General features: G+C 37.9%; 1 protein-coding gene across 1 annotated transcript in view; it reads left to right on the top strand.

Annotated features, from left to right (window-relative positions):
• Positions 1-11,192, top strand: part of DMXL1 (Dmx-like 1) — a gene marked incomplete at its 5' end in the record, with an annotated part of 52,469 nt that extends 41,277 nt beyond the window's left edge. Inside the window, 8 exons of the mRNA XM_009871724.1 lie at positions 5,012-5,072; positions 5,639-5,766; positions 5,938-6,030; positions 6,497-6,588; positions 7,463-7,515; positions 9,168-9,385; positions 10,746-11,129; positions 11,165-11,192. Of these exons, the coding sequence (XP_009870026.1) occupies positions 5,012-5,072; positions 5,639-5,766; positions 5,938-6,030; positions 6,497-6,588; positions 7,463-7,515; positions 9,168-9,385; positions 10,746-10,970 (870 nt within the window). The remainder of the gene's footprint in view (positions 1-5,011; positions 5,073-5,638; positions 5,767-5,937; positions 6,031-6,496; positions 6,589-7,462; positions 7,516-9,167; positions 9,386-10,745; positions 11,130-11,164) is intronic.
• Positions 11,193-14,533: the final 3,341 nt, after the last annotated feature.

Genomic DNA, 14,533 nt, shown 5'->3' with positions numbered 1-14,533 from the left:
GGGAGATATATTTCAGTGAACGGTAGTTTTTATTTCAATCTTAAATTTCATTCCGAGTTTCAGACTATTCCAGATTTTATTTGAAAGTAAGAATCAACTTCTACTTTAGTATGAAGTGTCATTGTTGTGCGCTGTATATATTAGTATGATCCTGTTTTACAGGAACAACAGTGAATGAACTCCTAAAGCAGGCTTCGTGTCAGGACAGAGGCTTCAAGTGAAATGAATTGAGCTCTGGAAACTGAGTAACTTAAACTTGGGAAAAATGAGGATTCTTAGTTCCATGATTAAAATGAGGAGGGCAGGACTGCGGGAATAGGACCAACTACAAACATCATGCATAGTTCGAACTGCATGTCATGCTGATGTACAGCTGTTTATTTACAGAGCTGTTGTCAACTCTGTCTTTGAAGTGCTGTGCGGTTTTGCCATAAGTCTGCTTAGCAGCATTACTAAATATCTCACTTCTGAGATGATTTGGTATTTCTGAAATACATCAGAGTGAGGGAACTCAGCAAAATATGACTGTGTCTATATTAGCAAATTGGTCCTTCTTATCATAGAGTTGTGACACCTTACAAGGGTAGTTCTTTCATTTAGAAATAGTTTCTGTATCTGAAGCTTGACCCTGAGCAAAAAGATATTAGCTCAGATTTATTTCAGATAAAATTAGAATTCTGGTCTGGCCATTTACATACTTACCTTGGGTCCTGTGCAGCAGAGATGCTCCCTAATAATGCGTATCCGTTGATTAGTTAGCTGGGAGATATGTATCTGGGGCCACTTAACTGGACTGAAACGGTCATAAAAGACACCTGTTTATCATCCTGTCAGCACATAGATGTGGAGTTTTCCTGGATAACTCAGTGTATTAAGTCTTATGACTTGGATGTGCATTGCAGCATTTAACAGCTTGGGGCGAGTCCCTAAGTGGTGTAGAATTGAAAGAACCATAGATTAGTTCATAGTGTAGTTGATTTTTGAGAGTATTTGATGATTAAGATGAGTAAATAAGGAATGAGCATTATGAAGGTGATAACCCATGTATGGAAGTGGGTATTGTGCTAGTACCTACACCTTTCCCTCCTATTTGGGAACTACTGATCCTAGTTGCCAGTTTTGCAACTCTAGTATCAGTCTGGACTCTTCTACAAGTATTCTTTGAATGCCTTTGCCATTTTCTTCTTTCACATCTGTTTGCTTATATATAGATATATATGTGTGTGTATATGTATACACCTATTTGCAGCATTTTTATTTTTGTATATTTCTCAACAAATTGCAAAATCTATCAATGTAAACTATTATATGACTTTCTGTTTTATATGTAGTGAACTGTTCTTACCTAAAGATATATGTCTATACTTTCCTTGAATGCATTTACTGTTAAACTTTGGACCTAATTTTTGTCTGGCATACTGTTCAACTGTGGCAGATTAGAGCACCAACCACAGCACACAACGACGCCTGCCCACTAGGGAGGGGAGACAAAGGTACTTTAATGAAGGACAAAGTAAATGAAGGAAGATATAGGACCTCTTGGGAGGAGATAGTTACCGTGGAAGGACTCAATTCTGGAGGAAAAACAGCTTCACCAAAATCTTTCTGTTGCTACTATTTGTTACTTTGTTCCTTCAGATGCTGCATTTGATCCTTGTTGCCATCTTTGCTTTTCCATAATTTTCAGCCCATTTAGTAGATACAGTCCACTGTTCTTTACCATTACTGGCTTTTCAGTCTTGCCATTGCTTCACTTTCATCAACAAGGGAAGCTACTGGGACTTATGATACTCAGACAGTTAACGTTTTTTTAGCTCTAAGGTTTTTCTGTTACTGTTCTTCACTGGTTCCTGTAACGCGATTCACACAAGGTGAGTAAGGAGGGTCACCACCAGATCCTTCAGTACAGTATATTGACGCACTTCTTACAGGAGGTGTTTCTAAGAGATCATTGAGGTAAATAGTATATACTGTCAACTTTGAAACTCAGGTTATGTTCAACAGCTTGTTTTCCAAGCCAGTATGACTGACGTCGGTATTAACCAGTTTAATAACGGATGGGTCAGATTTTAAGTTCTTTTTATTATTCAGTCTTTACATTTAAGCCAAAGCTCCCAACTCTCCAACAAAACAATTGGTGTTCTAGGCATCACTTGTTGTTAAGGGGAAACTTAAGGACCAGCAGTATCAAGTATCACATTGGTAATGGAAATACTTATATTTGATAATGATACTTGGCTTCTGAATCAGAGATGCTGCACCAGAGATTTATGACTTTAGTCTTTCAAAGGCACATCTCTGTAAGCTTGCATTTTTCCAAAGCATAATCCAGTGAGGGTTAGGAGATGATGATGCATGCTTATCTATTGAATGAAAGAAGATGATTTACGCTGACTTCTGGGTAAAAGTTGGTAGCTGTAAAACTTAACACAGCCGTGCATTTTGGGGAAGAATTAGAATGAGCATGAATAATTGTTCTTTCACTTAGAGATAAACTTTAAGTTTAGAGAGCAAAGTACTGTAGTTGTCTACTCACTGATATATGCACTAATGTCTGAAGAATATCATCCTCTTTTCTCTTGTCCTAAACCTTACGATGTATATATTGTTTTATTCACCAGTGTTTTGCCACACCTTTGAGCTTTTGTTCCTTGTCAGGAAGAGTTTAACAAAAAAAAAAAGGAAAACATGTATTTAAAGATCTTTTTTACCTTCAGGAAAGTGTTTTGAAATTAATTTTGTTACTGAGAAGCACAAGGCTTTTCCTTCAACAAATAATAAATCTTTGAAAAGTAAAAGATCTAAATCTGCTTCCAAAATGTAATCAAGAGAATTGCAATTACTTCACTAATCCAAACCCTTGGAAATTTTAGCAAGAAAATAAGTTACAGAATCACAGAATCTCTTTGGTTTGAAGAGATCGAGTCCAACGATTAACCTGACACTGCCAAATCCCTAAGCATGTCCCTAAGCAGCAGATAATCACCTTGTTTAAATACTTTAAGGGGTGATGAATCCGCAACTGGTCTGAGCAGCCTGTTCCAATGCCCAAAGACCCTCTCAGTAAAGGTATTCTTCCTAATATCCAGCCTAAACCTTCTCTGCCACAACTTTCATCCATTTGTTCTAGTCCTATCACTTGCTACTTAGGGAGAACAGACAGACCCCCTGCTATCTCCAACCCCCTTTCAGGTTGTTGCAGAGATCAATAAGGTCTCCCCTCAGCCTCCTTTTCTCCAGGCTGAACAGCTCCAGTGCCCTCAGCCACTCCTGATAGGACTTGTGTTCCAGACTCTTCACAAGCCTTGTTGCCCTTTTCTGGACGTGCTTCAGTGCTTCAACGTCTTTCTTGTAGTGAGAGGTCCAGAACACAGCGCTTGAGGTGTGGCCTCACTAGTGCTGAGTACAGGGAGGCAATCACTTCCCGACTTCTGCTGGCCACCCTATTTATAATACAAGCCAGAGTGCCATTGGCTGTCTAGGCCATGCTGGCTCATCTTCAGCCAACACCCTCGGGTCCTTTTCCAGCATGCAGTCCTCCAACCACACATCCCCAAGTCTGTAGACTTCCATGGAGGACCCAGTGTGGGGCCTTGTTGATCCTCATACAGTTAGTCTTGGCCCATTGATCTAGCCTGTCTAGATTCCCCTGTAGAGCCTCCCTACCCTCCAGCAGATCAATGCTCTCACCTAACTTGGTGTCAGCTGCAAACTTACTGAAGGTGCACTCAATCCCCTCATTTGGATCGTTAATAAAAATATTAAAAAGCACAGACCCCAGTACTGAGCCCTGGGGGACACCACTCGTGACCAGATGCCAGCCAAGTTTTTCTCCATTCATTACCACTCTTTGGGCCCGGTTCCAACAAGTGTTTTATCCAGAGCAGAGTGTACTTATCCAAGCCTTGAGTGGTAAGTTTCTGAAGGAGGATGATGAGGGAAATGGTTTAAAAAATGCTGAACTCCAAGTAGACAACATCCACAGCTCTTCCCACCTCCACTAAGCGTGTCACCTTGTCATAGAAGGAGATCAGGCTAGTCAGGCCAGACCTGCTTTTCCTAAAGCTGTACTGACTGGGCCTGATCTCCTGGTTGTCCTCTAATTGGCATGTGATGGCACTTGAAATGATCTGCTCCACGACCTTTCCTGGCACTGAGGTCAAGCTGACAGGCCTGTAGTTCCCTGGATCCTCCTCCTGGCCCTTCTTCTATTGCCCTTTCAAGTGTTTTTCCTGCTTTTCATTTGCAAACTGAAAATTTGGAGAATATTGCTTTTCAACTCCTTGGATCGTGTTTATTAATATGAAGCAAGTAAGAATTTATAATTCACAACTCCTTGCAGTTGACACCCTGATATGATCAGGGGAGAATAGCACATTTAAATACTTGATAAACTGTCTACTGTTTCAGTGACAAGCAGTGACCAAGAGCTGTACTTCTTTTTTGTGTGCGTGTAGATAATTTTTATAGCAGTTGAAAGTCACAGTTGGACTCAATGATCTTAAAGTTCATTTCCAAACTAAATGATTCTGTGTAATTCTGTGCAGATTGCTACTTCTCAGTCACTGACAATAAGCTGACTAGACTTGAAAATATATTCCTTCCTATTTTTTACTTCTGTTAAAGTTTGTTTACCTTTCTTTACATGCTTCTGCCTCTCTCTTGCTTATCTTACAATATTCAGGAATATTCCAATAAATTTAATGGAATCAGAAGGGAATTGGCAAGGAAAGAGGTAAGACTGCAGACTAAGGAGTCTTTATATTTGGATCCATAAATCTCTGAAGCAAAAATCTATAATTTGCTTAGATGTATAAAGCTGCAAAAGTATTAACATTTACACTAGTCTTGGAAGAAACTGACTTCTCTCTGCATTTCTAAACGCAGTACTTGCTTTCAGTGGGAATTATCATAGGAAACAACTCTCCGCGATCACCAGTTTTTCTAGTTCAGTAATGTATTGTTTGGTAGTATTGTTTAATTCTTTTCTGTTGTTTTGTGTACTGAACAGATGCTCAAGAAGGCTATTAATAATGTTAGAAGAATGGCTTCTCATCCGACATTGCCGTATTGTAAGTTCAGTTTTGTAAAAAAATGAAATAAAATAAATAAAAATGATATATTTACTTATTGGCCCTGTTTCTAAATATGCTAATTTGTACTTGCACAGCAACCAATTATAACTTTTAAAAGTTGCTTACAAGCTCTATTTTGCTAATACTATCATTCATCTAAAAAAATAATACTGAGGGATATAGATTACCTTTAGAAACAGTTTTGTTTTTTTTTTCTAACAAAAAGTACTGTGTTTCTGTTTTATTTGTGACTTGGATGAAAGATTGTAGGGAAAAAATACATTATTATCTCCAAATGAATAGATTCATATTTCAGTACCATCTCAATATAGTTCTTAAATAATGAGTAAGTGCAGTTCAGTAAGGTTCAAATAGCATGGGTTTAAGTTTCAGTGGTACCCACTACCTCCTGTAGTGTGCCGAGTAGTATGACACATATTGGACCTCTAGTCATTCTGAAGATGACGTGATCTGGTGTAAGATTTCTTAAAATTCTGGAAGCAATTTTCCTACTTAGCTGCTACAACACCTGTGAAAAGTCATGTAAATATTTTCTGTTGCAGACCTGACTGGTGCTCAAGACGGTAGTGTGAGAATGTTTGAATGGGGTCATGCACAGCAAATCATGTGTTTTCGATCTGGTGGCAACTCAAGAGTGACTCGAATGAGATTCAATTACCAAGGAAATAAGGTAACTGCCAGGATGCTTCTGTACTTACCCTCTTCTTGTCCTCCCCTCCTCAGTATAATTGTAAATTAGCAGAAATGTCATGTTCTTCAAATATAAAATAATTTCTCTGAATTGTGAATAATTTCTCTGTGATATATAAATACGGATTTACAATCTATACATCTTTTTCAGTTTGGAATTGTTGATGCTGATGGATATATAAGTTTATATCAAACAAATTGGAAATGTTGCCCACTTACTGGAACTTCGCCTAAACCATACTTGGTAAGCTGAAAACTAAATTTGCTTCTATAAACTTGTGTTGTGCTCACTTATTTCTTCCCTCCTTGAAAATGGTTAGAAGATGGTAGGGATTGTGCCAATTAACAGTATTAATCAAGATTTAATAATCTATTATTGCCATCCTTGGTCTGTGTGACAGACAAATTCTTAAATCCTAGTCATACTTATGAAGTTGGAGAGTAGAAAATAAAATTGTTAGATCTGAAATAACTTTAATGTTCTATGAGACTTGTCAGTAATTGTCAATTGTTAATTAATTTTCAAGAACACAGGACTAGAGAGTATACTTCCATGAAAAATTAAGCCTATCAGGAGGTTTACACATGCCTTTATATCCTGTGTTCTTTAAATTGTTTTTGAAACAGCTTACCTTCTTGAGAAAGTTGTAAGATTTCATGCTTACATAAAATTTCTTTTAATTAATAATTTCTAAACTGCAATTTTTCAGACGTGGCAGTGTCATAACAAAACAGCCAATGACTTTGTTTTCATCAGTTCATCATCTTTGATAGCCACAGCAGGATTGTCTTCCGACAACAGGTAAGAACTGCTGTAATAATGCATCAAAATGTAGTGGTGCCATGTTTTCTATCACTCCCTCCCTCCTGCCCCTCCGCCCTTTATTTTTTTTTTCCCTCCGTTACTCATTCTTCTTAAGCAGTTTAAGAGCAAATTGTGTACTTCTGCTCTTTCTTCATGGGAGGGTGGAGAAGCAATGCTTGCAGCTAAATTCCATGTGCCTGTTAAAGGAGGTTCCATAGGGGAGCACAGATCCTCTGCTCATGTTCCACAGGAGGAGGGGAAGTGGAAAGGGAGGTGCTGATGTTTTCTCCCTGGTATCCAGTGGTAAGACATGTGGGAATGGTTTAAAGCTTCATCACTCGAGGTTCAAGCTGGACATTAGGAATCATTTCTTTACCAAGAAGGTGGTCAGACACTGGAACAGGCTCCCAAGAGGGGCACTCGATGCCCTTAATAACAGGCTTTAGTGTTTGGCGAGTCCTGATGGGGTCAGGCAGTTGCACTAGGTGATCATGGTAGGTCCCTTCCAGCTGAAATACTGTGTTCTATTCATATGAGTCTGTCTTAAAGAATTTTTGTAAATGTAGGGAGTTGTACATAGCTTTTCATTTCACATTCTTAAGCAAGTTCTGATCAAGAAATAGCAAGAACTGATAACATTCAGGTGAATTCAGCTTCAGAAGATTGTGATCTCAGTATGAATGCTTTATGAGAGTAACCAGTCACAGAATGATTATGGAGAGGGCATGTTCTTGCCGTATATGTGTAGCTGTGAAAGTAATTTTGGCTCTGCTCAGTGCATGAAACAATCTTTTCAAGGTTTAGATGATTCTTCAAGTATTCAAAACACTTTAGAACATTTGTAATATTTGAAACATTTTTCTTTCTACAGAAATATTTGTCTTTGGGATACTTTGGTTTCACCTACAAATAGCTTGGTGCATGGTAAGTACAATACAACCAGCAAAATATTCGATCACAGTAAAATATATAAATATGTCTGTCTTTATGGAAAAGATACTGTGGGAAATAATTTTAATATTAGAAGAAAAATATCTTTCACTGTCCTATGTATAGCAGGACATATAAAAACAGATTTTTGATAAATTTAGGGCTATATACAAATGATTGGACATGGTCATATTCCTTGACATACCTTGCACATTTGCACCACAAGTGCAACCTCTAACAGCAAGACATCTGTAATTTGCTTTTTAAAAAATTCTGAGCAACTCCTGCCTTTAGTGATAGAATTGGAAAAAAAGTAAAACTCAGGTTGAAAAATCACAATTTAATGACTAAAATAATAATAATAATGCATGATAATAATAGTAGTAGTAATAATGATAACGGTATTGAAAAGAAATATAATGAAAATAGCGAGAAATATAACCAAGGAGGTGATGCACAATGCCGTTGCTCACCATGTGCTGACCAAAGCCCACGCAGTGATCCACTGCCCCCACCAGCTCCCCTCAGTTCACATACAGAACATGATGTTCTGTGGTATGGAGTATCCCCTTGGCTAGTTTGGATCAGCTGTGCTGGCCATGCTCCCTTCTAGCTTCTTGTGTACCTGTTTGCTGGCAGAGCACGGGAAGCTGAAAAATTTGTGACTTAGGATAAGCACTGCTTAGCAACAACTAAAGCATCAGTGTGTTATTAATGTTGCTCTTACAATAAATCTGAAACACAGCACTGTACCAGCTACTAGGAAGAAATTGACTCTATCCCAGCTGAAAACAGGGCATAAGTGTTAGACAAAATAATGGTACTGTAAAGATAGTATTGGGCACTTGCAGATACAGTACTTGTTTGGAGAATATGTGAGGAAGTTTTTTTCATTGCCTCTGTCAAAGTCCAAAATGACAAAACGATTCTCTTGAAGGTACATGTATCAATAAATGCACCACATTTTCTAGAAACTATTCATTGATTGTTTTTAATTAATATATTGAAAAAGCAGATGTACAAATAAGTTCTTATGTAGTAATTTTCAGAGTTTAACTTAAAGACTAACTTGATTTTTTTATATGTAAGGTAGGGCATTTTCGCTTTCAAAGATTGTCCGGTTCTGTGACACTTCTATTCTCTATATTGTGCCAAATACTGTGGGATGTTTTAAAGGCTTTCTTTGTGTGTGCATGCCACAGTATCACAAAGGTGCTTTAGAAGAATTATTCCTATAAGTATGCTTTTTGAGATGTAATAAATACTCAGGCAAGTAACTTAGGAGGACATATCGTATAGGAAATGTATGCCTTAAAATAAGCAGCAGAGAGTTTGAAAAGAATCTGTTTCTGGTCAAGGCTTAATAGTTTGTAATTACACAGGGATAGAAAAAGGATTTTTATTTTTTTTCTCATAACTGCTTAGTTTGAGAATACTGCAACTTCAGGGTGTCTGATGTGAACCTGGGCTTACATACGTATAAGCTACTGCAGTAAATGGACTGGTTGTGGACAACTGGATTGCAGCATCAAAGTCAGTGTTGCTACTGCCTTGAACCAAATTGATGGAAAATTAAAGTTAGTACTATGAAATTGAAGTTAGTACTGTGTCTTTATTTATTAAATTACCTTTGCTTTGACTTTCAGCTTTTATCTGTCATGATAGTGGAGCAACTGTGCTAGCATATGCCCCAAAACATCAGCTGTTAATATCTGGAGGCAGAAAAGGCTTTACATGTATAATTGATCTTCGCCAAAAACAACAGCAGCAGTTACTCCAGAGTCATGATTCTCCAGTCAAAGCAATTGCTGTTGATCCTACAGAAGAGTATTTTGTCACGGGTTCTGCTGAAGGCAACATAAAGGTATTGATGAGGGGGAGGGAGGAGAGATGAAGTAGGTGATGATGTGCAAATTCATAAAGGTGTGGAATAATAATATGTATATTCTACATTTGTTCTCAGCCCTGACTTTTGCATTTACTAATTTAATTATGAAGTGTTAAGTCTTACCTTGCAGTTCTTTTAGTCAGTGTCATGGTTCAAGCTGACTGGAACAAAGAACCATGCGGTCTTTAGCTCAATCTTCACTCCACCCCTATTTCCACAGTGATATGGAGGGAGACAGTTTCAACTAAAAAGACTCAAAGGTTTGAGATTAAGGATAGGGAGGGTAACAATCTGCCATTTAAAATGATGGGTAAAGAAACAGAGCGATCTGGGGAGAAAAACATAGATTAAATTCAGCACCACCGTTTACAAGGTAGGAAAGTAAGAGGGATAACATCAATAAATATGACTCAATCTTAAATACCCTTCACCCCTCCACCCCTCCCATCTTCTCAGCTACTTCCTGCCCCCCCATCTATGCAAGGGAGCAGGGGATGGGGAGTTGGTCCATCTGGCCATTGTCCATGGCAGCTCCTCCTTGAGAAAGAGGGCTCCTCACAGTCTCTCCCTCCTGCCGTGGGGTGTCCACCTCAGCGGAGGCAATCCTCTTCCTCCTCGGGAGCCCCTCAGGGCCATGGATTGCTTCAGGTGCGTTCACCCGCTGATGCTCGGTCTCTCTCCCCTCCAGCATGGGGCTCTGCACCTACTGACACATCCTGGATGCTCTCACTGCCGTCAGTCCCCCAGCTGTCAGGCAATCCCCTTCCTGCCATCTCAGCCACTACGAGGCTCCAGGGAAAGATCCTGCTCCAGCAGCCACCTTCTTTTCCTCAGAAACTCTTCTCCATCTCTTTCTACTCAGGGCAATGTTCTTTTGTTCTCCTCTCACCTCCCCCTCCTCCGACAGAAAAACTCCCCAATATTAAAGACAGGACAGCTCAACACAAGAGGAAACCAAACGAGAGAGCAAGAACAGTGGGGTCGCCTCTGAAATGCCTTGATGGCAGAGGCGCTGCCTGGCCTGGCCCTGGCCACAGGCAGGCCTGACTCTACCCGGAGATGGGGGAGACTCTCAAAGTTTCGCACGAGTCTGCCCCTGCTTTTTTTACAAAAATACCCACCAGACTCACATCCATGACAGTTAGTCTTACTTTAGTCCCATATATACTCCTTATTGGAGAAAATTAATACCATTTAACGGTGTTACTACATATTGCTGCATATCTTTTCTTTTAAAGTTAGTATCAGAAAAATAAATGCAAGATGTTGTCCAGTTTCTCCATGACACATTACTGGTAGGTTTCCTATAAGAGATTGATGTTTTATGCTTTTTCAGGTATGGAGTCTTTCCACATTTGGTCTTCTTCATACTTTCATCAATGAGCATGCTCGACAGTCTCTCTTCAGAAACATTGGGACAGGAGTCATGCAAATTGAGACAGGACCAGCAAATCACATATTCTCCTGTGGTGCTGATGGAACAGTAAAGATGAGAATCTTGCCTGATAGATTCAGCCCTTTAAATGATGTGTTAAAACATGATGTGAAATTTATGATATAATATTTTTCTTGGAACTGTGTATAACATTCCCCTTCTGCCATCCCTGAAAATATTTTTCCTGGAACTAGCCAACAAAGCAAATACACAATGATAGCTTGTGCCACAAAGATGCTTTTGTTGTTGTTATTTCCTCCCGATATTTATTACCTGGAGCTTCTAGTCCGTGATGCACTGATGCCTTAAAGATTAACAAGGTCCTTCAGATTTTGATCATTGCCTGAAATAAAAGCTATACACAACTTTAAATTATATACTTAGAATATTAGCAAGATGTTGCTGAAGTGGTTTACTCTTCCTTTTGAGGTAGTTACACTCCTCCCTGGAGTGTAACATTTGTTCATGGCCTCTGCTTATATTGAACACCTGGCCACCTTCTAAAAGCAGATCCTTCCTAATGGAAACCTTAGATAATGTTATTTCTTTGCTGTGGCAATCGTAACTGTCTTTTCAACTTGTTTAGCCAGCCAAAAATAAAAGTTGATACCTATGTGTAGAAGAGAAACAAAGCCTATATGAGTACTCCTGGCTGTGCAAGCATTCATATAACAAGCCACTGTCTGTCTCCATTCCTCAAATCCAGGCTGTTGACCCTTGCACAATCTCCTTCCCCTGATCTAGGGTATAAGAAACTGAAGGATGTTCTATAAGTAGTCTTCTGTTCCATAGCTTGAACCACTGCCATCAGGATGGCAGGCTTACCTTTTAAAAAGAAATATATTTTTAACCCTGAACACTTCCTTTACAAAAATATGTAAATATTAATGGATATCTTCCTAGTAAAGTAGTCAAGATTATGTCTGAAGCTTTTGTCTTGATTGAAGAGACACAGGAAGATACTTCTTTAGGATATGGCACTAGAATTTCTTCAAATACTATTTATTTACATGTCTGTAGAGAAGAAAACACAGAACAACAAACAACTAATTTATTTTTACATTTTTTCCAGTAAGACTTTTATTTAGCCCAAAGATACTCAGTTCATTCTTAGCACTTATGTTCTTGTTTGCTTTTCAGAAGTGCTTTGAAAAAGGAAAACGTTAAACAGCAAAGTACTTAAATACTGTCAGTCTTTGTACTGTGAGTTTACGTCTGGTGTAAAATGAAAGAAAAACCTTAAAAACTTTGAAAAATGTAGATGGATTTTTTTTGCCAAAATATTTAACTGCATAACTTAAATGTTTGACCAAATGATTAATGCACAAAGCCTTTACATTTTTTAGTCAGCTAAAACCTGTTTCTGTAAGTATTTTGGTTTACTTTTCCTGACTTGAGAGCATGACAAAGATTTAATTTGTAAATTAGATGTGAGGCTGGATTACTTGAATGCCAATGGTGTACTTTTTGCTAAAAGATATTTTGTGAAACATAGCACCAAGATATTAACTGTAAAATAAACTTGTCAAATTAGGAACTATGGGGATAAATAAAGCATAGCAGAACTGAAGGGCTTGTAAAATGAACTTTGTAACATTCTCAGGATGCTTTTGTCTTAAGAATATAAAATTGTTTTAAAAGATTTTGTAAAATGTATTAAGGTAATTTTAAATGTATGTTTTGCAAGTTGCAGTGCAAACACTATGAAGGTTTTAATGCACATAACCTGAATTTTCAAATTGTGCAATAAGAAGAATGTGAATATTTTGCCATGAAGAAACATGTGGCAGCACTTCAAACTGGTACAGCTGTTCAGTGATTCAACTGTCATTTTCTTCCGCAATTGTAGATTGAAATAAAAATTGATATCAAAACAGTTTAAGTACAGTGATGGACCAGAAAGTGACTGACTAAAAGCGCTACCACCTTACAAAACAGACTTGGCCAATGTGCATGTCATATCTGCTTTAGTGAATGAGTTTCTAATATTCCTTAATTCTTGTGAAAGAAGGAAAACAATGGAGATAACAGTAGCACACCCTGACTTTGTAGCTACTTATGTACATGCGTTGGTTTTATGCACCTGTTGAACTAACAAAAGTGCATTCAGAAAAGGAAAATGTGCAAAAATTATGGCAGCATTATATAATTATGTCCTTGATGTTTTATCCTTAAATATTTATATCTGATTTAGCTTTAATATTTCAAGCTCAGTTTATTGTACTGGTAATCATAAAAAGCTGTTATATCATCTGTGAGCTGAGGGGATTTTATATGTTATTTGCTAAGGCATACAATGTTGTCTTTTTTTTTTACTAGAGCTGCACTATGGATAATCCTGGCAAACCTGTGCTTATACCAGAAAAGTACTGGCTGTGAGCAGGCATTTTCAATAATGTTTTTAGTTACCATAAGCTACTCTCAAAACTAAATTATGTAAAATCACAGTGTAATAGCCACACCTTCATAATCTTCCCAATAAATCCTGCAAAACCTCAACCTTCTAGAATTCAATGTTGCTGCTACTTCAATTACAAATCAATTCTTTGCTTGTACAACGTTTATTGATGTTTAACAAGTATTGTAAATCAAGTAATCGGTAGTTTTCTTGTGATGATGGAATCAAAATGAGTAAATGTTTGTTGTATCTGAAACTTTTAAAGGGACACTCTCAACTTTAAATATGTTTGTTGGGGAAGAACTGAATTAAAAACTCTTCCAGCTGTTGCCCTTAAGGACTTCCGTTGACTGTTGTCCTCTGGGTATTAATGCTTTCTCCCTGTTACTATGCAAGTTACTCACACTTAAGGGTAATAGTGGCTACTCACGGTTCTGTACTTGTAGTAGCCATGTGTGCAAATGGAACTTAATATTTGCATTCACCAGTGCTTGCTCAACAATAATTCCATGTCCAGACAAAGTAATGTAGTTTATAGTTGATAATGTCCCTTTTAAATATTGTAGAGTAGCAGTTGTGACTTGTGTTTGTCTATGCAGCAATACATAATGCAATCAGAGTGTGTCATTCTTGTGTTGCTGATTGACTCTGTTACCTCAAACACGTATATGATCCAGGTTCTCTACTATAGTAACTTGTGAGAGTTAAACTGTCCATCTGGGTACTTAAACTGGCTTGCTGTGTGACTTTTAACCAGAAAATTCTTCAGCTGACAGCTGATGTTGCAGGATGTTTATGGATAAAGGTGTAGAGTGGAATAGATGCAGGTTTTGTACTATGCTGCTTTGGCGCAAGGTGAGCTTACGCATGTTCTGCTTAATTTTAGAAAACTCGCTACCAGTTACAGGAAATAAACTGTTGAGATATCCTACATTAGCTACCACTCCCTTCCTCTTAAAAGCACCCAGTGTTAGGTTAGTTGCAATAGGTTTGAAAAAAGCAACAGTGATTAAAAGGAGATAAGCTTGGAGGCAGTATGTCCTCCAAGGTAATTTTTTCAAATGTTTATTTTTACTAAAAAATAGCAAAACCACCTCTAATGGTAGGTTCAGCACACTGATCAAACTAATTTCTATAAAATAAAGATACTGATTTACCAGGCCTCTTGGTGTTTGTTATTCCTCCCCATTTCTAGCTCTAAAATCTGCATGGTTTTTGGTCTTTCACCTTTCCTGTCTTTTTTTTTTTCTTTAAAAGCTCACAGGTTTTTCATGCTTTAGCTTTCCTCGTA

Source organism: Apaloderma vittatum, unplaced genomic scaffold (genome assembly GCF_000703405.1).
Source record: "Apaloderma vittatum isolate BGI_N311 unplaced genomic scaffold, ASM70340v1 scaffold10876, whole genome shotgun sequence".
NCBI classification, from domain to species: domain Eukaryota; kingdom Metazoa; phylum Chordata; class Aves; order Trogoniformes; family Trogonidae; genus Apaloderma; species Apaloderma vittatum.
The sequence above is the reverse complement of the archived record's forward strand: the minus strand, read 5'-3'. Positions and strand labels throughout refer to the sequence as shown.